At 44.1% G+C, this 26,548-nt stretch overlaps 1 protein-coding gene across 11 annotated transcripts in view; it reads left to right on the top strand.

Moving 5' to 3' along the window:
* Window positions 1-26,548, top strand: part of ARHGAP22 (Rho GTPase activating protein 22) — a 209,160-nt gene that overhangs the window by 28,301 nt on the left and 154,311 nt on the right. For 4 of the 11 annotated variants that reach the window (XM_032142012.2, XM_032141992.2, XM_032141979.2 and 1 more), the window contains exon 1: window positions 22,762-23,081. The exons of the other annotated variants lie outside the window; for them this stretch is intronic. In XM_032142012.2, coding sequence (XP_031997903.1) covers window positions 23,048-23,081 — 34 coding nt within the window. In that variant the 5' untranslated portion in view covers window positions 22,762-23,047. Of the gene's footprint in view, window positions 1-22,761; window positions 23,082-26,548 lie in introns of those variants that run through there. 11 annotated transcript variants of the gene reach the window in all.

Genomic DNA, 26,548 nt, shown 5'->3' with positions numbered 1-26,548 from the left:
CCCAAAGTGCCCCTCATCCAGGGGCCCTGACAATGCATGCCTCACATTATCAGTTGAGATCTTTCATAAAGCCATTGGAATATCAGAGGAGACTGAAATTCGAAACTAAAAACTTGACCAGAGGAGCAAGATGCTGTGGGCATGAGCCCAAGCTTCCCAGTGGCCTGCGCTGTGCAGCCCTGTGTCCCCACTCAGTGTGGAGCGCCGGCTCTCTCCCAAACCCTGTCCTGGCTGCTAGCCCAGATGGGAATGGGACAGGCCCTGCCCACCATGGCTTGGACCTAGAGTGAGGACAGACATCCTTGGACACCTGTCTTGCCCTCTCTGATTCTGCGATACCAGCTGGGTGTCCAACAGGTCAATTCAATTCAATTCAATTCTGACATTAGCTCTCCAGAGCTAGTGCAGACCACACTAGTTAGGGCTCCATCCCACAGGACCTCCCCGACTTCAGATGCAAATGGGTGCCCAGGCCATCCACACTCCGTCCTACTTGGCTATGCATTAATAGATTCCTGCAACCCGTCCTCAGGTTTAATAATTTACTAGAATGACTCACAAAACTCAGGAAAACACTTTACTGACATTTGCAGGTTAATGACAAAGAACACAACTCAGGGCAGCCTGCTGCAGGAAATGTGTAGGGCCAGGGAAGAGGGAGGGGCATGGAGCTTCCACACACTCTTCATGCACACCCTGCTCCCAGAACCTCCATGTGTTCACCAACCCGGAAGCTCCCTGAACCCCATCATTTAGGAGTTTTTATGGAGGCTTCGTTACGTGGGCATGATTAATCAAATCATTGGTCATTGGTGATTGGACTCAATCTCCAGCTCCTCTCTCCTTCCTGGAGGTCAAGGATAGGGCTGAAACTTGAAGCTCTCTAATCACATGGCTGGTTCACCCTCATGCCCAACCAGTTCCCACTCTCCCACAGTCACCTCCTTAACCTTGTCTCAGGTGCCTTTGAAAGGGGCTTTCTCTGAATAACAAAAAATGCTCCCCTCACTTCTGTCACTCAGGAAATTCCCAGAGTTTTAGGAGCTCTGTGCCTGGTACAAATATCAAATATCTAGTTCCCATCGTACCACACCCTCCACATGATTGTCCTGGGGACAGGCGGCTCTGTCTCCTGCACAGGCACCTTCCACAGAGCTGGATATTGGGCTTCATGCAGAGTTGGTTATTAGCAAATGAGCATGGAGGGAAAGGGTTTAATATCTGCCAGGATATTCAGGAAGTTCCGAATGTGCCATGGGTTTGGAAAAGCGGCCAGAGCTTCAATTTTGAAGGCAAATGCTTAACAAATATCAATGTAGCACCTCCTAGCAGCCACCATTGACAGCTTACTGGATTTCAGCACCATCTAGAAGCTCCATCTGTTTTTCACAAGTTTTCACAAAGACACTGAGGGGTAGATGTCCTTGGTCCTGGATGTCCTTGGTCCTGATGAGGTCCCCAATATTAAGACCCTGGGGGCATCAGAATTCACACTCAGCCTGTTTCTTGACAACACCTCTGCAGTTTCCATGCCGGGCTCCTGGTCTGGAATCAGGACAAGAAAAAGGCAAAACCAAGAAAGCCCCCGGGTGAGTCTCTCTTATAATTGGCTCTGATTTAGGGGTGGGATAGGGTTAGTGTAAGAAACCAGCATAATATCAGGGCTTCAAATAGTATGCTAGTATCCACGCTGCTGGGCCAAAAATGGGATTGATGGGACCACATGTCTCTCATGGAGACTTTTACAGTCAGTCTACCAAAGAAGGGACATGGCTGCTTTTGAGAACTGGACGTTGATTTGCCCAGGTCTCTCTTGGGACTAGATATGCTGGTGGTGAGCTGAGCATTTGGGGAAGCACTTTCTGTTCTAGGTGACAACGGTGTCATAGGGCTAAGTCCTGTGCACATATAAACACACTCCTTTGCTAGGGTCCCGGGCTGGCTGGGTGTGGATAGGTGTGGAGCAGAGATCATCCCTGGAAGCATGGAAGCTGAGGCACATTCAGATCTTCTCTCCTCTGAGTTTGACCTGACCGAGAAGAAAAGCCCAGCAAAGCAGGTGTGTGTGTGTGTGTGTGTTTGTGTGTGTGTGTGTACGTGTACACGTTACAGGGAGGCCCTTCCTTTGCAAAAAGGGGAAACGTGAGCACCGTCTGGTCTAGCTCCTGCTAGAATCAGACATCCTTAAACAGAAGAAAGGTGTTTCAGGGTGAAAATGCAAAATAATGGCACTGGAAGGCATGGCTCTTCACTTGATTGTATTGCAAATATCAAGCACATGTTTTTAAAGCTGGTCATGAACTGCAACGCAGCAGAATGGGGCAGCCTTATGCATGATTAGGGTGGAAGTCCTAGAGCACCTTACAGACCTGAATTCAAATCATCACCCCTTCCAGACTCTCTGTGGGACTCCAGCCCCTCAGCTAGACAAGGGGGTCACGATCACATCTAACTCTGAGAGCTGTTTGAGCTAAGATACTTATAAGAGTTCCCTGACACACAGTCTCTGTTCCATAAATGTGATTTGATAAACAACATAAATATTCATCCCTGTGTTAAGGGATGAGTCAAGGAAAGGGAGCTCATGATCTGGGACTTCCTCTATGACCTCACTATGAGGTAAGTATTGTTGTCCCTATTTTCCATATGAGGAGGCAGAAGCTCAGAGAAGACAAGAGACTGGCCCAAGTTCATGGAGCCAGTGAACTGGCAGTGAAGGATTTACACTCAGGTCTCCTGGGCCCCAAAATCTAAGTACTCCACATGACTCTGCAGACCTCCATGGAGTGACTCTTTCTAAAAAGCTTTATGCCAACAGACACCAGAGGAGGAAGGTGGACACCAGGCATCACCGTCCACCTTACATAGGTCTGCCGTCTGCTCTTCTCTCATCTCTGTAGCTGGGGTTTCCCTATCTAGAGGATCACCATGATTTTCAGAGAAGCTATAACTGTTGTTAGGACTGGAACTTGCCCTTAGGGTTGGAATGTGGTGGAATCACTTCACTCTTACTGAGCTGATCTCCAACCTGTGCTGCTTTCCTCGTGGCATGAGAACTTGTCTTTCTTGGAGTTGGCTCAAAATAATAGCTGTCTTCCGGTTAACCCAATCTTGTTCTCTTACACCTGAAATATGCCATGGAAGTTATCTAATCCAATGCCTGCAATTTCCAAAAGAGAAAACAGATATATTGAAGGAAAGGGACTTGGGCTGGATGGGGTGCAAAACATTGGGATGGAGCTTAAATGGGGCCCAAAACATTGGGATGGGAGACCAGGAATGTAAAGCCCACAGATTCCCAGAAAATGACCTGAACAGGCTGTCTCTCTCTCTCTCTCTCTCTCTGTCTGTCTTTTGGAGACAGAGTCTCACTCTGTTGCCCAGGCTAAAGTGCAGTGACGCAATCTTGGCTCATGGCACCTCCGCCTCTCAAGTTCAAGCAATTCTCCTGCCTTAGCCTCCTGAGTAGCTGGGATTACAAGCACACCTACCACGTCCAGCTAGTTTTTTTTTTATTTTTAGCAGAGACAGGGTTTCACCATGTTGGTCAGAGTAGTCTCAAACTCCTGACCTCAGGTGATCCGCACCGCCTCAGCCTCACAACGTGCTGGGATTGCAGGCATGAGCCACTGTGCCCGGCCTAGGCCCTCTCTTTTGATGCTCTCAACAGTCCTTGCCAGATGGTGTTCGTGTCCCCATTTTAAAGAAGAGAAACAAAGAGACATGGACAGATTAACTGATTCATCAAGGGTCAAGCCAAGCTCATCAGTGGCCAAGCAGGCATGGGAAGCCAAGTGTGACTGCAGAGGCTGATTCAAGAAGAGTGACTAAAAAATACACTCGCACAGCCCAATTTTAAGGAATTTAGTTTCACATGGAGAACAAAGTAATTTCAAGCACTAGTAATTTCAGGAAGTCATATTTTGTCACCAATTTGAATTTCTCTTGAAAGGAAATGTGAGAACTAATAAGTCACAGTGACCCCCTGTGCCAATTCCTGTTTCAGGATGTGCTCCCCAAAACATTCTCACTGTGTCAGCTTCCATGCCAACCCCAGACCTGCCCTGGAGATTGGATGTGGGCTCCCCTTAACCAGGAGCTTGGTGAGGGGTCCAGGGTTCTTTAGCATCCAGGTCACCCTTTTACTTCAAAGGGCTTTGAGGGATAGAGGTGTTCCCTGACGTGGACAGTCTGGGTGCCTGATGTACTCTCTGTCATGCAACCCACATTGTTGCATTTGGAGAGAAGTGATCGCTCAGTTTTCATGGCCACTTCCAATCCAACCTTCAACTGAGGCACCACTGCAAGCATGCCCTAGATGACAATCATTCACCCAACAGATAACTGAGTGGATTAAAGCCCCTGGAGACACAGAGCCGTGTGAAGGATGAAATCTTTTCTCAACAAAGACAGTAGGAAAGCTAAAACACACAGAGCTAGAATCAAAACTGTGAGCATGCAGCCCTCCCTCACATTGCCAGTCAGACCCAGGCTGCCCTGGCCAGTACTGGCTGACCAACTGGGCACCAAAGAACATTGGGCACTTCCTAGGTCACTCGAACCAGGGACTGTCAGCCTTCAACCATGGCAGGCTGGTTGAAGGCAGGAGGGGAATGCCAAGCTCATCACTGGAGAACAAGATAGGACTGTCTCCAGAGCTGATGGCTATGTCCACAGGCTGGCGGTCCCTGGCGTGGGTCACAGAGGCACATTTTGAAAGTAGCCACCCTAGGACCAGAGGCTTTTGATCTTTTAAAGGACTGAAAAATTGACTAGATTTTATTATTGACCGGAGTAAAATATTCTGAGAATAAGCATTGAGTATGGGGAGGCAGGGAGCTCTGTCTGCCCAGTGGGTAATGAGGAGCCTGCCTGCATGTTTCCCTCTCCCACTACTTTAGTGGCTCTTAAGAGCAGGAGACCTACTTCTCCAGTTATCTATTTAATAACCAGTATAAAGGCAGCCATATGCCTATATTTGGTAGAGGGCCAAATAGGTAACAAGTATCATGTTACACACTTTAAATTCTTGATCTCATTTAATCTCCAAGACACCCCTTGCAGTTGACTATTACTATCCTCATTTTATAGCTGTGGTAACAGAGGCACAAAGAGATAAAGTGGCTAGTCCGATCCACTCAGCCAGTATATGATGGTCAGATTTTGATCCCAGGGCTGTCTAATTCCAAAACCTAGGTTCCAAACACAAAAAAATGGTAAGTGTTTGATGTCATGAATATGCTAATTACCCTGATTTGATCATGTAACATTGTATACATGTATTGAAATATCACACTGTACCCCATAAACATATACAATTATGTGTTAATTAAAAATAATAATAAAAGCAAAAAGAGGGTGCTCAACCTCATTAGTAATCAAGAAAATGCAAATTTAAAAACTCAAACCCAACCAAACAAAAGAAGATGTAATCCCCAAGGCAACCACTAACAAAATAACCCAAAAATATGCAGTAAAAGAAAAAAAGGTCTTAAAAGGGTATGACATAAAATGTCTTTTTATCACAACAGAAGGCAGTAGTTGAGGAACAAAAAAAGATATATCACACATAGAAAACAAGCAGCAAAATAACAAAAGTAAGTCCTTCCTTAACAGCAGTTACATTAAATGCAAATGGATTAAACCCTACAATTTAAAGGCAGAGACCAGCAAGATGACTTCTTAAAAAGCCACATGATCCAACAATATGCTGTCTAGGAAGACTTTAGATTCAAAGACACAAATAGGTTGAATGTGATAGAAAAAAATTCTCCATGAAAAAAATTCTCCATGAAAAGAAAAGGAGAGGAGGAGTGGCTACACTAAAATCAAACAAAAGAGATTTTAGGACAGAAATTATTACAAAAGAGAAAGAAGGATAATATATATTAGTAAAAGCATTAATCTATCAAGAAGATATAACAATATAAACACATATTCACCTAGCTAGAGCACCAAAGTCCATGAAGCAAAACCAGAAAGACTTAGAGAGAAATAAATGGTGCAACAATAATAACTGGAAACTTCAGTATCTCAGTTCCAATAATAGAATAACTAGACGAAAGAACAGCAATGAAATAAGATTTCAACAACATTATAAATCAACTAAACCTTTTTTCTACAGCCACCACTCCATGCCCCAACATGCCCTGAGTTTGAAGGCTGAGGCCACCCAGGGCCAAATGTAATATCTAGGGATGAATAGATTTTAGATGGAGGATGCTAGGATAAACAATAGTGTGATTTATACTTTTAACAAATTTGGCATATCTAAATCCTCCACCATTTGGAGTACACAATAGTTACAATTTACTTATTTTCTGAATAAGAATCCAACCTAAGGTATTCAGTGTGTAATTGAATAAATATTATAATATGATTTGCATAGGAAGCTGAGTATATAAGATTATAAATGATCTGAAAATTATTATTATCAAAATGACAGAGATGACAACATGTTTACATGAGGCAAGTTTAAACCAACCAAAATAAATGAGGCAAAAATGTAAAAACGAGGACAACTTATTGCAAAAAATAAAGAAATATAAAGCTGTAATGGAGATGTACATGCCTTTAAAAAGATAACTTACTAAAAATGCAAGTATAATGTACTTTCATATACAATGAAAGAGTCTTAAACAAAAGTATATAGGAATAGCCTGGATGGCTGTGCAAAGGCAATTATGTATTGGGCTTTCTGGAAAGAGCAGACATCAATTGCGAGTAACACACCAAGCTTGCTAGAGTGCTCTGCACATCCTGCTCTTCACCTCTTGATGTGGGCCCCCAACTTTTGTGAAGTGACAGTGAAGGCCATGGTGTTTGTAATTGGCAGCCTGAACTCTTCCCTCTGAGGAAGGTGAAGCAGCAAGGCCTTGGAGCCTGGGCTTCAAGCCCCAGTGCACTGGTGAATTTGACCAGAGAGTGGGGAGACGTCTTGTCATGGATGTTGAAATTTATGTGAAACTACGACCTAAATGTCTTTGTCTATGGGCAGAGGCGTGGCTCCCTACTCCGCACCCTATGTACTTTGTTCACTACCTCTGTGAGAGAACTAACGTTCCCTCTCTCTACCCACAGCCTATGGGCCAGTTCATCTCCCCAGCTGGATTCCAGCTCAGACCCCAGCATGGCTCCTGAGCAGTACAAGATGGTATAGTCAGAGCTTTGGGAGGCTGGGAACTGAGCAGAAGAGTTGGATAGTCTAGGCAAGGAATGATCAAGGCCCCAACTGAAGCAAAATGGAAATGATTTCCATGGCCAGGTGAAAACAACCTTGTGGCATTGCACAGTGGGAATCCACGAAGATAAAGAGCCAGAAGATATAAGTGTGACTCCTGGCTCCGTCACTCTTGATCTGAGTGACTCGAGAAAGTCCCTTAACATCACTGAGGCTGCTTCTCCATCCAACCAATGGATATGATAATGTCTGCCCTACCTATCTGAGATGGGAAGACAGTGTATGAAAAACACTTAAGAAACTGTCAAAACTTAAAAAAAAAAATGTACAAGCATATGTATAAACATACAGCTCCGTGGCTCAGGATGAGCAAGAATCAACTGTGCTCCAACCCAATAAACTCTATGAGGAACTGTATTGATTCATTCTTTCCCAAGACTTTGGCCCAGAAAGCTGTATTTTCATAGCTTGAAATAAATCTATTTTCTTACTGATCAAAGGTAATACACTAAAGTGTATCACACATTAGAATAGTTTGCTCCTTAGCTTTCCAGGTTGTTTGCAAATCAAATTATTTGGTGTTCTTTTGTTTTTGAGATATTTGTGTTCCTTGTATATAATTGATATGAATCCCTTGTCAGATAAATAGTTTGCAAATATTTTTTCCATTCTGCAGCTTGTCTATTCATTCTTTTGGTTGTTTCCTTTGCTTTGCAGAAGTTTTTTAGTTTGATGTAATCTTATTTGTCTATTTTTTCTTCTGCTGCCTTTGTGTTTGAGGTCTTCTTCATAAAATCTTTGCTCAGACCAATGTCCTAAAGCATTTTCCTGACGTTTTCTTTTAGTAGTTTTATAATTTTAGGTCTTACATTTAAGTCTTTAATCCATTTTGTGTTGATTTTAGTATACAGTGTGAGAGAGAAGTCTAGTTTCATTTATCTGCACATAGATCACATAGATACCCAGTGTCCCCCAACATCATTTATTGAAGAGAGTGTCCTTCCCCCAATGTATGCTCTGTGCCTTTGTCAAAAATCAGTTGGCTGTAAATATGTGGATTTATTTCTGTGCTCTCTATTCTCTGCCATTGGTCTATGTGTCTGTTTTTATGCCGGTATTATGCTGTTTGGTTTCCAACACTTTGAGTTTATTTTTAAGTTCAGTAGTGTGATGCCTCTAGCTTTATTCTTTAAGCTCAGTATTCTTTGACTACTTGGGGTCTTTTGTGATTCCATACAATTTTGGGCTCATTTTTTCCATTTCTATGAAGAATGTCATTGGTATTTTACAGAGATTTACTGAATCTGCAGAGAGTTTTTGGTAAGATTGTCATTTTCACAATATTAATTATTTCAATTCATGACTACGTGATGCCTTTCTATTTTTGTGTGTTCTTTTCAATTTATTTCATCAGTGTTTCATAGTTTTCCTTGTAGAGATCTTTCACCACCTTGGTTAAACTTATTCCTGGGTATTTTTTTGTAGCTGTTGTAAACAGGATTGCTTTCTTCATATCTTTTCCCGCTAGTTCGTTGTTGGTGTATACAAACCCTATAGGGTTTTATATGTTGATTTTGTATCTTACAAATTTACCGAATTTGTTTATTAGTTCTAAGAGTTGTTGGTGGGGCTTTTAGGGTCTTCTAGATATAAGATCATGTCATTTGCAAAGAGGAACAATTTGACTTTCTCCTTTGTAACCTGGATGTTCTTTACATCTTTCTCAATTTATTCCTAATTGCTCAGGCTAGGTCTTCCAGTACTATGTTAAATAACAGTGGTGAGAGTGGGCATCCTTGTCTTGTTCCAGATCCTAGAGGAAAAGCTTTCAACTTTTCCCTATTCAGTATGATGTAGGCTGTGGTTTGTCATATATGGCCTTCATTGTGTTGAGGTACATTCCTTTTGTACCTAACTTGTTGAGAATTTTTTATCATGAAGGGATGTTGAATTTTATCAAATGTTTTTTATACATCTATTGAGATGATCACATGGCTTTTGTGCCTCATTATGTTGATCTAATGTATCAAATTTATTGATTTGCATATGCTGAACCACACTTGCATCCCTGGGATAAATCCCACTTGATCATGGTGAATGATCTTTTTAACGTGCTGCTGGATTTGGTTTGCTAGTATTTTGTTGAGAATTTTTGCATCTATTTTCATCAGAGGTAGTGACCTGTAGTTTTGTTTTTGTTGTTATTGTGTCCTTATCTGGTTTGGGCATCAGGGTATAGCTAGGCTCATAGAATGAATTTGGGAGAATTCCCTCCTCTTGTATTTTCTGGAATAGTTTTAAAAAAAATTGTACTATTTCTTCATTAAATGTTTGGTAGAATTCTGCATTAGGTCCTGGGCTTTTCTTTGATGGGAGACATTTAATTACAGATTCAATTTCATTACTCATAATTGGTCTGTTCAGGTTTTCCATTTATTCTTAATTAAATCTTGGTAAGTTGTATGTGTCCAGAAATTTACTTATTTCCATTGGGTTTGAAAATAATTTATTTGTTTTCATTTGTTGGCATATAGTTGTACACATTAATTTCTAATGATCATTTGTATTTAGGTGGTTTCAGTTGTAATGTCTCCTTTTTTGTTTCTGATTGTATTTATTTGAGTCTTTTTTCTTTTTCTTATACTTGGTCTAGCTAATGGTTTGTCAATTTTGTTTATTTTTTCAAAAAACCAACTTTTCATTTTGTTGATATTTTGTATTTTTGCCTCAGTTGCACTTATTTCTGCTCTGATATTTATTATTTATTTTCTTCTACTAATTTTGGGTTTGGTTTGTTCTTGTTTTTCTAGATTCTTGAGATACATTACTAGGTTTATTTGAAATCTTTCTACTTTTTTGATGTAGCATTTTTTGCCATAAACTTTCCTCTCAACATTGTTTTTGCTGCATCACAAAGATTTTTATATGTTGTGCTTCTGTTTTCATTTGTTACAAGAAAGTTTTTTTAATGTCTTTATCAATCCATTGGTTGGTCAAGAGCATGTTGTTTAATTTTCATGTGTTTGTATGATTTTGAAAGCTCCTCTTGTAATTGATTTCTAGCTTTATTCTAATGTGATCAGAAAAGATACTTGAAATAATTTCAATTATTTTACATTGTTGAGACTTGTTTTATGTCCTAAAATGTGGTATATCCTGGACAGTATTCCACGTGCTGATGAAAAGAATGTATATTCTGGAGCTTTAGGATGAAGTGTACTGTAAATGTTTGTTAGGTCCATTTGTTCTAAAGTGCTGTTTAAGTTCAATGGCTCTTTGTTAATTTTCTGTCTAAATTATCTGTCTAACACTGAGACTGGAGTATTGAAGTTCACAATTATCATTGTATTTGGGGTCTATGTCTCTCTTTAGCTTTAATAATATTTGCTTTGTATATCTGAGTGGTCCAGTGTTGAGTGCATAGGGGATCATATCTTAATTTAGGACACTCTAGTTTGGACTAATACCAACTTAATATCAATAGTATTACAAAAATTTTTTTCTGTATATCTCTGTTCCCCCCTGCCAAATTTATGTTGTTATCACCAGTTACATCTGTATACATTGTGGGCCTATTAATGCAGATTTATAATTGTTGTTTTACGTAGTTGTCTTTTAAATAACATGAGAAAAATTGAAGTTGCAAAAAAATTAATAATTACGTATTTGCCTATATGGTCATCTTAAGTACTATTTTTAATTTCTTCATGTGAATTTCAGTTACTGTCTAGTGTCTTTTCATTTAGCCTGAAGGACTCACTTTAATAGATCTTGTAGGTTAGTTCTGCTAGCAATTAACTGTCTCAATTTTTGTTTATCTAGAAATGTCTTGATTGCTCTTTTACATTTAAAGGATAGTTTTGCCAGATGTTGAATTCAGTTGACAGGTTTTTGTTTCAGCATTTTGAACACGTCACACCACTGCCTCTGGCCTCCCTAGTTTCTGATGAGAAATTAGCTGCTAATCTTACTGAGGATCTTTTGTGTATGACAAGTCATTTATCTGCTTTTGGGATTCTCTCCCTGACACTGGCTTTCGACAATTTGTCAATTTGTCAATTGACAATTGACAATTTTTTATAATGTGACTTAGTACAGATCTCTGAGTTTATTCTACGTGGGATTCATTGAGGTTGTGATATGTACAGTCATGTCTTTCATCAAATTTGGAAAGTGGTCGTTATTCCTTGAAATATTCTTCTTCTCCTTTTTCTCTTTTCTTTCTTGGACTTCCTCTATGCATCTGTAGGCATATCTAGGAGACATTGTAGGTTCAATTCCAGACCATCACAATAAAGTGAATGTCACAAAAAGAAAGCCACATATATGTTTGGTTTCCCGGTGCAAATGGAAGCTATATTTTCACTATATTGTAGTCCATTAAGCATAAAATGTATATAATTTAATTTAAAAGGACTTTATTGCCAAAAAATGTTGACACCAAGACACTAAGTGAGCACATACTACTGGAAAATTGGCACTGATAGACTCACTTGACACAGCATTGCCACAGATTTTTAATTTGTAAAAAATGCAATATCTACCAAGCGGAATAAAGTGAAGCACAATAAAGCAGAGCTCAATAAAACAGGGTATTCTTGTACTTGACAGTATCCCACAGGCATCTTAGGCTTTGTTCATCTTCTTCATTCTTTTTTTTTTCTGTTCCTCAGAGTGAATAATTTCATTTGACCTTCTTCACATTTACTAATTTTTTCTTCTGCTAGCTCAAATCTGTTCTTGAGTCTCTCTAGTGAATTTTTTATTTCAGTTATTGTACTTTCCCAACTCTTGAATTTCTTTTGGTCTTTTTATATAATTTCTCTGTATCGAAGTTCAGTATTTGATGATACATCATTCTCCCAATTACCTTTAGATCTTTGTACATGGTTTCCTTAAACCTTTAAATATATTTTAGATAGCTGATTTAAAGTCTTTGTCTAGTAAGTCCAATATCTGAGCTCCATTATGGACAGTTCTACTGATTGATTTTTCCCATAAAAAAAAAGCCATACTTTGTGTAGCTTTGTTTCTGGACAATATTTTTTGTTTCTTTGCATGCTTCATAATTTTTTGTTGAAAACTGGATGCTTTGAATTGTATAATATGGCAATTCTGGAAATCAGATTTTCTCTTCTTTCCAGGATTTGTTGTTGCTGCTTGTTGTAGTTTCCATCATTTATTTGTTTAATAACTTTTCTGAAATAATTTTTGTGAGTTATGTATTCTTTATTATCTGTGGCCATTGAAGTCTTTGTTCCATTAGCTTAATGGTCAGTTAGCGATTTGACAGAGATTTCTTTAAATACCTGGGGGCAAGGGGTGCTCCAATATCTTTACTGTGTAGGTGTGTTGAAGCCTGCCTTCAAGACTCAGCCCAGAAGTTTACAACCATGTTTTAGCTTTCACTTTCTGCTTGAGCAGAGTCTAGAGGTTGGCCTTAGGTTAGAGTTTCAGGTCTTTTTGGGTCTTTCCTGATCATTCACACAACCCTGGCATGTGTGTGTGTGTATGTTGGAGCTTTTCAAAGTCCTTACTCTTCAAAGCATCTTGTTTACCAGCCTTTTCTCCAGAGCTTTAGGTTAGTCTATTTTTTGCTCCAACTATTATCCACTGCCTGAGGCAGCAGTGAGTAAAACATTTTCCTCTAAATGTTTTTGACAATATTCCACAGATATCTGCTTTAGCACTGGAAGAGTTCTGGGTTAGGTGAGATGAAGGCAAGCCTTTGAATCAGCTCTTGGGTAACTACCAAATAGGTCAAAACAAATAATTTTAGCTATTTGCAAATGAGGTCCATTGTGCTTCCTACAGTAATGATACTGTCACCAGGGCTGTCATTTGCAAGACTCCTGCTAATTGCAGAGTTGGAATGGGACTAGGGTAAGTTAAAATGCAACAAACCTTGCTGTTCTTACTGAGACTCAGCTGGGTTTTCCTGATTAAGCATTCCCCTGGCTGATGCAAGCTGTTGGTTAGCTTCTAGAGTTCCGAAAAACTGATTTGTCACTTTTTTGTTGTTGTTGTTGCTGCTGCTACAGGAGACAGAATTTTGAAATGTCTTACTCTGCCATTTTAACTGACACCATTTTCCTCAGCTATTTATTTTAAAAATGAGTGTTCTGCATTATATTTAGCATGCTGAGTATGGGGTTTTTTTCATGAGGGGATTTGGGGAGAATATAATCCATAATGTTCCTGGAACTGGAATTCACCAGTCATTTTCAATCCACGTCAGTTTGGCATCCTACTCCACTCCTACAATGAATCTATTCTTGTTAAGGTTATAAACAACTCTCCTTTGCCAAATCTAGTAAATACTGTCCTCTTCTCAACTGTCTAACTCTCTCATCAGCATTTGACAGAGTGAGACACTACCTTGTGAAAACACTAAACCTGTTTTGGCTTTTATGATACCATATTCCCCAGGGTTTTCTCCCATCTCTCTGCCCATATTTGGTTAGCTCCCTATTTTAGTCCATTTTATGCTGCTATAACAGAATACCACAGACTGAGTAATTTATAGTGAACATAAATGTATTTGGCTGTAAGTTCTGGAGGATGGGAAGCCCAAGAGCATGGCACCAGCATCTGGTGAAGGCCTTCATGCTATGCCAGCCCCAGGCGAAGACAGATGGGCAAGTAGGGCAAGAGAGAGCATGCAAGAGAACATCAACCCTGCTTTTATAACAATCCAATCTCACAATAATGACATTAATTCGTTCATGAGGGCAGAGTCCTTATGGCCTGATCACCTCTTTAAAGACTCACATCTTAATACCATCAAAATGGCAATTAAATTTCAGCATGAGTTCTGGAGGGGACATTCAAACCATAGTACTTCCTTAAGTAAACTTTGGTCCTCCTTCTAACAATCCTTAGATGTTGGAGGTTCTCATAGTTTGGTCCTGGCCTCTCTATTTTTCTATTCTTTTTTTTTTTTTAATTCTTCTCAGTGGTCTATAAAAGTTATATTCCCAGCCAAACTATCCTCTAAACAATACAGTCTTACATCCAATTCTTTTCTAAACTTCTCCACTTAGATGTACTTCAGTCATATACCACAAGGGCATGGCACCATGAAGTCTGGCCTAGGTCTAAGAACTAGCAACACTGGAAACTTGGGTTTGGCTTAAGTTTCCTTCTATCTGGTTCCAATAATGGTCCAGAAATTAAGAAGATCAACTGATACAGTGAATGCTTGGTTTAAGAAATTCAAACCAAGGATTCTTCAAACGTACCATCTTCCTACTAAACTATAAAGCCCTCGTCTTTTTTTAACTGGGATAGATGAGTACTGAGGGTATTTGGCAACTAGGTGCTCATCAGTGACCTCCAAGAAAACAGTTTCTGTCACATGACAGAGGTAGTGGTTACTGAGGCCACATCATGATGATGAGTATAAACTGCTCCATTAAGAAGCCTGTGACGCACAAGAGAGCCTTAAAAGAAGAGTCACTGAGGCCTCACTAAAGCAAGGCAGCACATGAGCACGAGACTTTCACAAAGGCCAAAGGTGTACACTGAGATGGAAGCTGGATTTTGAAACAGATGAGGACAAAAAAAAGGTTGGGAGACAAGAAGTGTTGGTCAGAGGTAGGAGGGTGTCATCCAGCAGCACCTTCTGGTGAGCTGAGATTACTATCGGTCCTAACCGAAAGTCCAGGGTTTCGAAGGATGGCCTGTGGTTTCCAGCCTGAGACATACAGTGATGAGGTTGACAGTATAACTGGGGAAATAGGGAAGGAAATGCCATCAGTGAGAGAATGGAAAAGTGGGGGACTGTACCATCTGTGCCAATTAAAAAGGATTAGGAAGTGAGAGAGGAGAACAGGAATGGGGAACACGGCAGAGAGGCATAATGTGGGCATCAGTTAGAATTCTGTGGGTTGTGAGTCACAGAAAGGAAATCCAAACCAGCTAAAGCCAGAAAAGAGAATTTATTGGAAAAAACCTTTGTAAGGTGGAGGACCAGGTTAGAAAATGGACAGAATAGTGGTGGCTCCAGAGAGCCTAAAAGCAAGAAGCACAAGTATAGTCTTCTTGCAAGAAAAGCCTGGGGAGGACACCCCTGCAAGGTGCCACCTGTGGAAAAGCCTCATCATCACAGCAGGTATCATCACTGCCACCAGTGCTGAGAAGTCGACTCTGTCCATCTCTGGGTCACACTCAAGATGAGATTCAAAACCCAGGCAGGGTCACCTGCTCAGCTGAGCCTCAGCCACATGACCATATCCAACTGCCTGCCAGAGATAGAGCAGATCCATTCTTGTAGCTTCCTTCCGAAGAGGGAGATGGGGAATTCCTCCAAAACAGGGAGGGGCTAGATATGGTACAGCCAAAAAACAAATTCCATTCCACTATAACAGATGAAGTGAAGAGGAGGCGTAATCTTGAGAGCAGGAAAGACTTGAGGGAGTTTGTCAACTTGGAAAAAAGCACCAATGAGGGAGGGATTAAAGATGCAAAAGGAGGGGAAATGGATAGAAAAGCAGGAGGAAGTTGGCTGGACAGGGTGGCTCACACCTGTAATCCTAGCACTTTGGGAGGCCAAGGCAGGCGGATCATGAGGTCAGGAGGTCAAGACCAGCCTGGTCAACATAGTGAAACCCCGTCTCTACTAAAAATACAAAAAGTAGCCGAGTGTGGTGGCACGCACCTGTAGTCCCAGCTACTCAGGAGGCTGAGGCAAAACAATTGCGTGGACCCAGGAGATGGAAGGGAAAGGGAGGGAAGGGGAGGGAGAGGGGAAGGGGAAGGGGAAGGGGAAAGGGAAGAGGAAGGGGAGGGGGGAGGGGGGGGGGAAGGGAAGGGAGGGGAGGGGAAGGGAAGGGAAGGGAAGGGAAGGGAAAGGAAAGGAGCAGAAGGAAGTTACAGGAGGAATCGAGGGTGTGGCATCTGCTCAGAAGAGTGGGGCAGGGAAGAATTTGACTGTGGTGAGAGGTGTGAGCAATGAGAGAAGGAGCCTGGGAAATTTCCACTCTTTCTATCTGTTCAACAAGCAGGTATTTTCTCGAGGGAGAAGGCTTGATTTTCAATAGTGCAAAGCTGATCAAAATGGTGATTTATCATTTTCTAAAATCTGACTCTTTACCTAAAATGTGACTCTTTACCTAAGTTTCAGGGAAAGGAATCATTTCAGACCCACTTCCTTGTTGGTACGGTTGTGGAAGGGCAGGGGTTGCCTTTGGAGCCTGGGCAGCTGATGCAGTGACTGCTCCCCTTCGTTTCTAGGAAGGGGGGCAGCTTTTGGGAATCTCAGTGCATCATGTTCCCAGGACCCAGAAACAGGACTGCCATATAGCGAGGACACGTTTCACTCTTTCATCTCAGCCTCTGACTCCTGTAAGCAGGGACCCTGCCTAGCCCGGTGTGTCAGACCTGGTAAGCTAGGGTCCCTCCAAAGCTGCTTTCCAAGGTACCCTGTGAGAACCCAGCACTCACAGGCAGAGCCTGTGCTACTATCAGTCCCACACTCACTCAAATACAAGCTTCCCCTTGTGAGAAACCCACAGACTTTACAGCTGAATAAATTCTTTACCTGAAAGCTGCTCAATTCAATGAGGAGCCCAGATAGTTGTCCAAGTGGATCAAAGAGTCCTAGGTGAGTAGTATTTCCCTGAATCCAACATTTACAGAGGCTTAAAATTAAGTCTGCAAGCTCTAAAGCCCAAGTGTGGTAGGCATGGAACTGAGCCGCTCTGAGCCTGCTTGCAAAAAGGACTCACTGCCCAACTGCAGGAGTGAAGTCAGCTGCCAGCTGCTAGCTGTTAGCTCTTTTAGGGTGAGCCTTAGCTTTCCAGCCAACTTCACTCTCTTCTTGGGTGGCTCCCAGCCAATGACTGCACAAGTCCTGGCCACCTCTGCCCAAAGCCAGACCCCTCCAGTGGGTCATCTGCTCAGAGCGCCAGTTGGGCTGGCAGCAATACTGTCAGGTATGCAGTGTGCTCTGATACCTTCCTCCCTGTCCCTGCTTCCCTCCTTTCCTGACCAAAATGTTAATCCCTAAAAAAACTCTTATCTCAGCATCTGCCACTGGAACCCAGCTGAGGCACCACTCATTCATCTATTCAGCACACACTAGGCATCCTCTGACTTAACTGTTGCAAAGTTAAAGGTGATGTGTGACAAGTGCTACAACAGTGGTTGGAACAAAAGGTTATGGTTATGGTGCCTGAGCCAATGCAGTGCCCCTAAGCCACCTTCCCTGCAGACCATGGCTGAATGACTCTAGAAATCATGCCCAAGGATACAGGTTGCAATCCAGGGGCTTTCCAAGCAAAGCCTCTGTGCTCCAGTCTGAACTCTCTTGCTCAGTATGTCTGGGTGGTTTCCTAGTGCCTAATTCTGCGTCTTTGTCCTTCTGTCCAGGATCCCAAGACAACATAGACTCCAGATAGGTAGAAGTCCAGGCTTTAGACCCCTTCTGGGGTCCTGGGCTGACAAAGGGACGGTATGCCATGGACTGCAGGATGTGGGCAAAACTGAAACGAAAAGCCAAGGCAAGGGGACAGAGATGGTGGAGCCAAAGGGCAGACAGACTTTAGGCCCAAGGCAGCAGAGCTGAAGCCAGGAACAGTGGGTGGAGAGGAAGGCCATTCCCTCTATGACAGAGCAGCCTGCAGTACCCAAGTGCCCAACGGCAGGAAGACCAAGGACAGGCTTACAGTATAAGCAGGGCAAGGCCACCAAAGTGGCGCAAAAGTTCACCTTTGATGAATCCCAGACAGTTTCCCAATTTAAAAATCTGGGAAGAATTCTTTTAATTGAGCATATGCTAGGTTTTGTATATAGACGATATTTAAATTATGGGTGAGGGGGGCAGGAAAAACTCGTACTCCTCTAAAGATCTTGCAACAGGCCTTGTAGAAGGTCCCCGTGGCCTTGGACATGGATGAAATGGGAAATGTTAAAGGTGCCGAACTCTAACCATACAGCACTGAGCGAGGAGGTGGTGCCGGAACAAGGTCTAGAGGGATGCATCAAAGTTCAAGAGGCAAAAAAGGGCAGGCAGAGTGGAGTGTGTATCCAGTGAGAATGTTGGCTATAGTAATGAAGAGGACCGACTATGAAATGACTCAATACAGTATAAGTTAATTTCTCTTTCTCTCAAGATGCTTCCGGGTTGACAGTGAGGGCTTGGCTCCATGCAGTCATTCAGGGCCCCAGACTGCAGGGATTCTACCATATTCTACATGGGAATTCCAAAGTGGTCCTATCCCGGTCAACCAGAAAAGGGAAATGAGCTTAGAGGGGTAGCAAGAGAAGGAATCCTGGAAGCCAGGCCTAGAAGTAACCACATCACTTCTGCTCATGTATAACGGCCAGGATGCAGTCATACCTAACTGCAAGGATGCTGGAAATGTAGAATATCTGTGTGTTCCCAGGAAGAAGGGGAGAACAGATTCAGGTGGAGAGCTGGCATCCTCTGCCTAGAACAGGGAGTCTACAGTGACTGGGGCAGACAGAGTGAATGTGGTGGAAATAGGCCAGAGGTGTGCTGACAAATGCTTAACAACCAGCTCTGTAGAAGAAAAACAAAACAAAACAAAACATCTAAGCTCTGATGTACTGCATTTGCTGGTTTTCTTGGTGCAAATACTCCCACCGCATTCAATTTCAAACTACCAGCATGATGTCACTGAACATTAGAGTTGAGAAGAGATGCATGACAGCAACCCAGTATATATTATCCACCATGTAGAAACAATAGATTTCAATTACCTTAAGAATAATAAAATGTAGTAAAATGATTTGGAAATTATGAGTTTTTAGGCTTGTTACCTTTGTCTTAAATAGTTTAATTATAAGTTTATATACATTAATTTCTAATGATGTTCTTGCTAAACAACTGGCTTACAAAACTCCTGAAAATTTAACAATCAGTTATGTCATTGGTACTCTCCAGCTGGTCCAGCCCACTACTGGGATAGACAGAAGGAGAAACCAAAGTATGAGGGTGGGAGCTGCCCACGAAGACCTTGAGTGACATGCAAGGGAGCTGCGGCATCGACCTCCTGGCAGCAGGAACAGAGAGTGCGCTAAGCAGGCATGCTGGGGACGCGGGTGCTGGTGACCCCTGGGCAGGCATCACAAAGCCAGAGTAGCATTGTTTCTCTCCTCTGCCTCCAGAAGGGCTTACTCTAGTCCTCCATGCAGCTTCTGGGACAGGGGAAGCAGGGCTCTGCTATCTATATGTCGCCTTTGTGCAAATTAGAGGAAAGCTCCCTCTTCTAGCTGCACACCTCCCCACCTCCCCGTGCTGGAACACAGGGCTTTGCCAATGGAGCCCAAATTCAGCCTCCTTACCTCCCTCTACTGGACACCTTTGCGCAGTGCACAGACTATTCAACAGCACCTGTGGCTCTGCGTGGCGTCGTCTCAAGTTGGGGCTTGGGACAGATGCCCTTTCCACTTTCTGACCAGGAGATTTATTGGCAGATGTGCCTCTCCCTGAGAAGAATCTCCCTTAGGATGGCAGCCAGCAAACACCCCATGTGCAGTTGTCTTCTAAAGCCGTGGTTCTCAACCCTGGCTGAATCCCTAGAGGAGCTTTTACAACTCCCAATGACAATAAACACTCCAGACTAGTTAAATCACAGCCACTGGGGGTGGGACACAGGAATTCACTCTCAGAGCTCCCTAATGTGCAGCCAAGGTTAGGAACTACTGTTTTGAAGGTATCCTGGCTCTGGGCCAGTTGATGCTGATTGACAGCCATCCCACCAACAGGTGTGCATTTCAATAGATGCCTTCCAGAGACTTCTGTCCATTCAGTACTCTCCACATACCCTTCAGCTTTTGTCCCTGAACAGCCCTTAGAAAATACCAAATGATTCAAGGCAGGAAACCAGGTGAAGGCAGACCCAGGACCACTGCTGGAAAGGGGCAGCACTGTGCAGGCAGGCACAGGGCAGTGGAGAAGGAGGCATCTGTCTCCGCTGCTAAGCTAGACCTGCATCTCCCACTCCTTGGTCTTGGTGTCCCACTTATAAGTGAGAAGAGTAGGGCTGGTTCTTCAAATAAAAGCTTATAGGAGGTCACATGTTCAACAGATCCCCTTGCCCTGCCCCTGTCCCCATTCCATCCTCCCACAAGTCACCCCAGAGGAAGTGGGAGGCTCCCAGGGCCCTGCAGATCAGGGTTGGTAAACTTCAGGATGGAGGGGCTCCAATTCCTGCCTCTATGGACCCTTCAACTCAGGAAGTACTGAGAGCACAGTCTGAGGGTGGAGAGGAGAAAAGAGCTACTTTGCCCACCTGCCCCATTCCCCCAGCCTTCTCAGACGAAGAACCCAGATCAACTCCTGCCCTTTTCCCAGCCTGACTTCTGGGTGTGAGCCCAGAGCCTGTGGTTTTGTCTACTTCCAGCTCTGATCCCCAGAAAAGCAGGCGAGTGAACACAGTGACTTAATATCATCAGGGAAAACAGCTGCACAGGAAAAGCGCCTGGGGGTGGTTTCTTAACCAAAACAAGCGTGAGTGGACCCAGACTAAGTCTCAGGGCATTTCCTTGCCTCTGACTTGGATAAAGTGGTCCAGGCTGCATTACTCACAAATGGCTTCCTGATTGCTCAAGACATTGTCACAGGCCACAGGACTTGCCCTGTGACCCTGGTGTCGACATAAGATTTTCTAGCTTGATATTCTCCCCACTCCTCGTGGGTGGCCCCTGTCCCAAACAGGGCTTGTACCTGGTCCTAAAGGAAAAGGAGGTCAGTTCTGTCATTCAGTGGTGTTTCTTGGATCTGCCCATCAAGCCAGAATTTCCTGTGAGGCTTCTGGCCTGAGTCAGCCTGGGGCTCAGGGAGAGCGTAAAAGAGGGGCAGTCCAGGGACATAGATAAGGGCCCAGGGGAAGTGCTTAGTGGTTCATTCTGCTGGTGGAATCAGGAGAATTTCACTGGGAAATTGCCCAAAGAAGGACAAGGCAATGTGAGGAAGGGCATTCCAGAGAGAGGGAGCTGCATGTGCAAAGACACAGCTACATGTGCAAAAACACAGAGGCACACGAGAGCAGAAGCTGCACATGCAAGAACAGGAATACACAGGAGCAAGGCATGTGCAAAGTCACTGGGGCACACAGGAACAGGCGCTGTATGTGCATATGGTTGTATAGAGCATCGGCAAGAGATAGGTCAAAGAGGAGGCCATGGATGCCACCATGAAAGAACCTGGAATGTTATGCCAAGGTACTCATTCATCCCTCTGAGGAGCAGCTGAAGACCAGAACAAGTGACTTGATGCTGAGTAAGAGAGCTTTGTGTCCATGGACTCTACCTTCTCCCACCAGCTTGGCCATGTGGCTCACCACATCCTGGTGAGTCTTTCTTCTTACTCTGCAGTCCTCCCCTCTCCATAGGGCACACTCTTCCCTAGGGAGGATTGCCACAGTGATCTCCTGGTGGGCTCTCTCCCTCTACAGCTGCTAAAGTTGATTACATACCAATAGGACACTTGGGGATCTGTGGACACGGGGCACTCGAGGGAGTGTGGAGGGTCAGATGGAGGCCATGGCCATCTGAGCAGGGGAGGGCATTATTCAAATCCCTCTTTACCAGCTACTGAAAGGGTCACACAGTTCTCAGGCCCAAATAGCCAGACCCAAGCTCAGATGCCTAAGAGGATACACAGAGTGATTATCAGGGGCACAGAGGCAGGTCACCGTTCAGCAAGTTCATCGGGGGCTCAAGCCAGGAGCTGTTACCATGCAGTGATGGGAATAGAGTGGAGAGGCTGGCATCACAGAGCAGCTGTAGACACAGCCCTGGGTTCCGGTGCCCGCCCTGCCGCTCGGTACTATATGACTTTGGGCAGGTGATTCAACCTTGCTGTGCCTTATTTTCCAGATTTGAAACGCTATATATATAGCACCTGCTTCAGGAGTTTGAGAGTTAAATGAGATATTGAACGTAAAGCACCAGCCTCAGTGCCTGACACATAGTAGGTGCCTAATAAATGATAGCTATTGTTATGATTGCATTCCTTGGGTAATTTTTAGCATCTTGTAGCTGGATTCCCCTCCTCACAAAGCCCCAGTATGCATCCTTTAAAATTATGCCGGCATCAGACAGAAACATGGCAATTAGCAGAGATTCACTATTCAATTCAGATCTTCCTATGAAGAGCCCTGAGTTAAGTGCTTCCTGCCCTCTTATTCCTGTCACCTTACTAAAGAGGCATAAATAGTATCCCTAACAGGCATCTTCCTGTTGCGAGTCTCCTGAGGAGTTTACATTGCCGGGCTGCTTGCTCCTTCCCAGACACACCTGACTTTCAACACTTAAAACAGTGAGCTCATAAGCGGGTCCCCGTGGGCTGGGCCCTGGGGGAGTCTCGGCTACCTTCTCACCAAAGCGCTCTCCCACCCGGGCTTGGCAGGGAGTGCGGCTCCCAGGCGGCGGCAGAACGGCGCATTTCCTCCAGCCTCAGCAGAGGACGGCCGGAACCCCGGTACCCTCTCCCCGGCCCTGGACCGCGCCGGGCGTCCCTGGCTGGCCCCGCCCCTCTCGGCCCCGCCCCGCCTCCGCGCTCAGCTTGGACAGCCACGCGTGCGCCCAGGCCAGGCAGAGGGACTGCCCCACCCTGGTCCGGTGATTGATCAGCAGTGATTACTGAGGCTTTAATGGTCCGCTTGGATAGGAATTAATTCTGGGATGGATAAATAATGCATCGAGGTTTATGTAGTCCAAGGCGAGCAGTCCGTCCGGAGCCGGGAGAGGTAGCCGAGGGAGCCTGACGGGTGACGCCAGCGGCCACGGGGCCCCAAGCGAGCAGGGCATGAGGGGCGACTGGGCGCGAGGACGAGCAAAAGCAAGTTGATGACAGCATGAACGGCCCCGCGTGGCTGGCCAGACGGCTGCGAGAACATGCTGAGCCCAAAGATCAGGCAGGCCAGGAGGGGTAAGTCCAACTTTCTGGGGTTTCTCTGGGCACCCCATGTGCCTCTTGGCAAAGGTGCGCGGACACTTGGCCAGCTGTCACGCCGTGTGTCACATGGGGCGGGCGTTCTGGGACCATTGCCGCTAAATAGTGAGCATCCTCCTGAGGAAGTGCCCTTCCTCGTGAAACTCCTGGGCTGGGTGGGGACGCTACCTGAAGTTGCAAAAGGGCGGTGGCCGGCTTAGTGCCCCAGTGGGTGTGCACACTTCGCCCCACATTCCACATTTTACAGAGGCCCTCGGTCGCTCCAGGTGACCTGGTGGCAACTTTAAGGAAACTTTGCTTCTTTACTGAAAAGGAAATGCCCAAGACTTGCCCTGTGGCCAACACAGAAGCACCCCTTACCAGGGAAGGCAATGCCCCGGCTTCTACAGACAGCTGGGTGCAAGTGAGGGTCTTCATTCCTGCTGCTCTGCAGACAGTATTTCCTCAACCAGGCCAGGGGCAGGCAGGCTTTCCTGCCAGGAGAACACCCAGAAAGCTGCAGGGTCTGGGGGCAGGATGGGTGGATGGGGGAGCAGACTCAGAACAGCAAGAGATGGGGGTCAGGAGAGTCCAGGACTGGGCTAGCCAGCCTGTGTCCAGCCAGCGACCCAGCACAGTGACCTGAAGACTTGGCCACTGTATGGGGCTAGAGACAGCATCTTCATGGACAACAACTTCTTAGCCACGGAAAGTGTCATTTTGAATGAGAACATCTGTCTTTTACAAAAATAGAACGTGTCTTTTCAGGTGGCCAGTATCTGGGAGGGCTGAGCTCCTTTTGTAAACAATGAAGTGGAGGATGGGTCTTTGGAGGTGGATGGAGCATTTGCCTGGGAGCTTGGAAACGGTTTGTGTCTCACCAGGTGTTTGCAGCTGGGGGCCTCCAGCCTCCTGTGGATTCACAGGGAACACACCCATCTTATTAGCACACGTCAAGCACTTAGATGATTTTCCTGGATGGGACCGGCCTTCCAGTGTGTTCCACAGCCATCAGGACCCCTCTGTGGGGTGCTTTCAGATGGGCTGAACCCTGTGTACCTCAATGGGCAAAGGAGGACCTTGCATGGCTCTGCTGAGGAGGGGGCAAGTCTGGTGATCACCCAAGGGATAGGACAGGCCAGATGCCTCTGCGAGAGCTTAGTTCCACCCTCCCACTCCTGTGTAATGGGCTGGCCACTGGCCACATGTGGCTACTAAGCACTTGGCATGTCACTAGTCCAAATTTTGATGATTTAGTACAAAAAAAAGAATGTACAATATCTCATTAATAATTATTTTCCTGAAATGACAATATTTTGGATATATTGGGTTAAATAAAATCTATTATTAAAATTAATTTTACCTGTTTTACATTCTTTTACTATAGCTACTAGAACATTTACAAGTACATATGTGACTCATATTATATTTTTTATATTTCTATTGGACAGTGCTAGTAAGAGACCAGTGCTTCAGCAAAGGGGCTTACAGGCAGCCTGTCTTTGAAATCCAAGATTTCTCATAAACATTTGTTTTAAGTCAATGGTTCTCAACCAGGAGCAATTTGCCCCCCTAGGGAACATTTGGCATTGTTTGGAGTATTTTTGGTTATTCCAACTGAGGGGTGCTACTGGCATCTAGTGCGTATAGGCCAGCCATACAGCCCTCTTCCAGTCCTCAGTGTTCCATGAGCCTTCCACCATGGGGCTTTTGCACATCCTTCTTTCCCCTGAAATGCCTCCCACATTCACATGTGTGCACATGCATGCATGTATGTGTGTGCACGTGCGTTCATGCATGCAAACATACACACACACCTTAATTCCTATTCACCCTCCAGTTATAGTATAGTTCAAGTGTTGCCAGCCAGGGAAGTCTTCCCACACACCCCAGTCTAGGCTGGATCCTCTGCTCTGTCTCTCCTTTTCTTTATGGTATTTACCATAGGTTGCAGTTGTATACTCCTGAGTGTGACTGATTGGTGAATATCTGTCACTTGCATTGCTCCATGAGCTCCGTGAGAGCAGGAACCATTTCTGCTCGGGGGCATCATTACACCCCCAATGCCAGGTACCTGGTGGACACTCAACCTGTGTTTCTTGAATGAGTGGATGAATAGCTGGATAGAGGAGAAAGCATTTGCCTGGGTGGCTGGAGCACTGTCTCTACCCAAGCTGGCCCGGTACTTAGGAAATTTGGCCTCACCTTTCACTGACTCATATGTTGCAAATATTTTCCCGATTTGTTGCTTGCCCTTTATTTTTATATTAGAGTGGTTTTTTTTTCTAGATTTACCTGTTTTTAATTTGTATACATTTTCCTTTTAGAATTTCTGTCTTTGTTTGCAATATTTCAAAATAAAATTGTTGTTGCTATTAAGGAGGCTCCTTCTTTTAAAGGAAATCATCAGACTGATGGGCAAAGTTATAGGAGCTTTAACCATCTCCTGTAGCAGGAGTCTCAATGTCTCAGGAGCCTTGATGAATGTTCAGAGCCTGGTCAATACTTTGGGGGTGGGGAGAGAAAGCTCTATTAGTGTGATGAAGTACCTTCAATGGCCTTATTCTTGTGATTGTCCCACAAGAAAGTAAACCAACATTTATTGTGCACCTATGCTCCAGGCACTTTTGTTGTACCTCATTTAATTCTCATGACTACACTATAATGTGATATCATTGTTACCATTTTGACAGATGTAGAAGAATCATGGTTGCCCAGCCAATAAATGTGGGATGTAAATTTTTCTGTCCAATGCTAAGGCCTCTGCCTTCTCCCTAACCCAACACTATGGCCCTGTACATCTCCATGAGAGCTGTAGGTTCTTTCAGTGATAAAATGCAATGATATTTTTGAGAAGGTGCATCTAAACACATGGAGATTAGATCTAGACAACTCATAGAATGTTTAAGGTTGGATTATTGATACCTAGCAGAAAACTAAGCAAATAAAAAAGCAAGGCAATTATGAACTCCATGGAAAACAAAAGTGATTCATGAAAGAAAAATTATTATCATATACAACATACCTCAAGTGGGACTAGCAATTAAACGGAGCTAATAATGGAAATTCTGTTGTTACTCTAACCAAAATTATAATATAACTAATTGGGAGGGTGGAGTGGGTGCTTATGGATGGTGGGGAAAAGGGTGTAAAAGAAACAAAATCTTCATCTTTTAGAGTAAGAAGTTAATAGATAACACTTAAAAGGAAAAAATCAAGAAGTGGTAATAAAGAAATACTATCTGGAAACATAGAAGTAATACCAAAAGAACCAATGACAAAGGTTGAAAATGGCTGCCTCTGTGGGGTGGGGAATGGAAGTAAGGGGATAGGACACTCCTGGGTTTTGCCCCAAGGCTGCAGGACTACTTGAAAAGTGGTTAGGGAATCACAGCCCAGAGGTCAACCGACCTCATACCGGCTCAGACTGGGGGATCCTTCAGAGCCCTGGAAGATTCTGCCCT

The sequence above is a fragment of the Hylobates moloch genome, unplaced genomic scaffold (assembly GCF_009828535.3).
Source record: "Hylobates moloch isolate HMO894 unplaced genomic scaffold, HMol_V3 SCAFFOLD_3, whole genome shotgun sequence".
In the NCBI taxonomy this organism is placed as follows: Eukaryota; Metazoa; Chordata; class Mammalia; order Primates; family Hylobatidae; genus Hylobates; species Hylobates moloch.
This window is presented reverse-complemented; position numbering and strand designations above follow the sequence as displayed.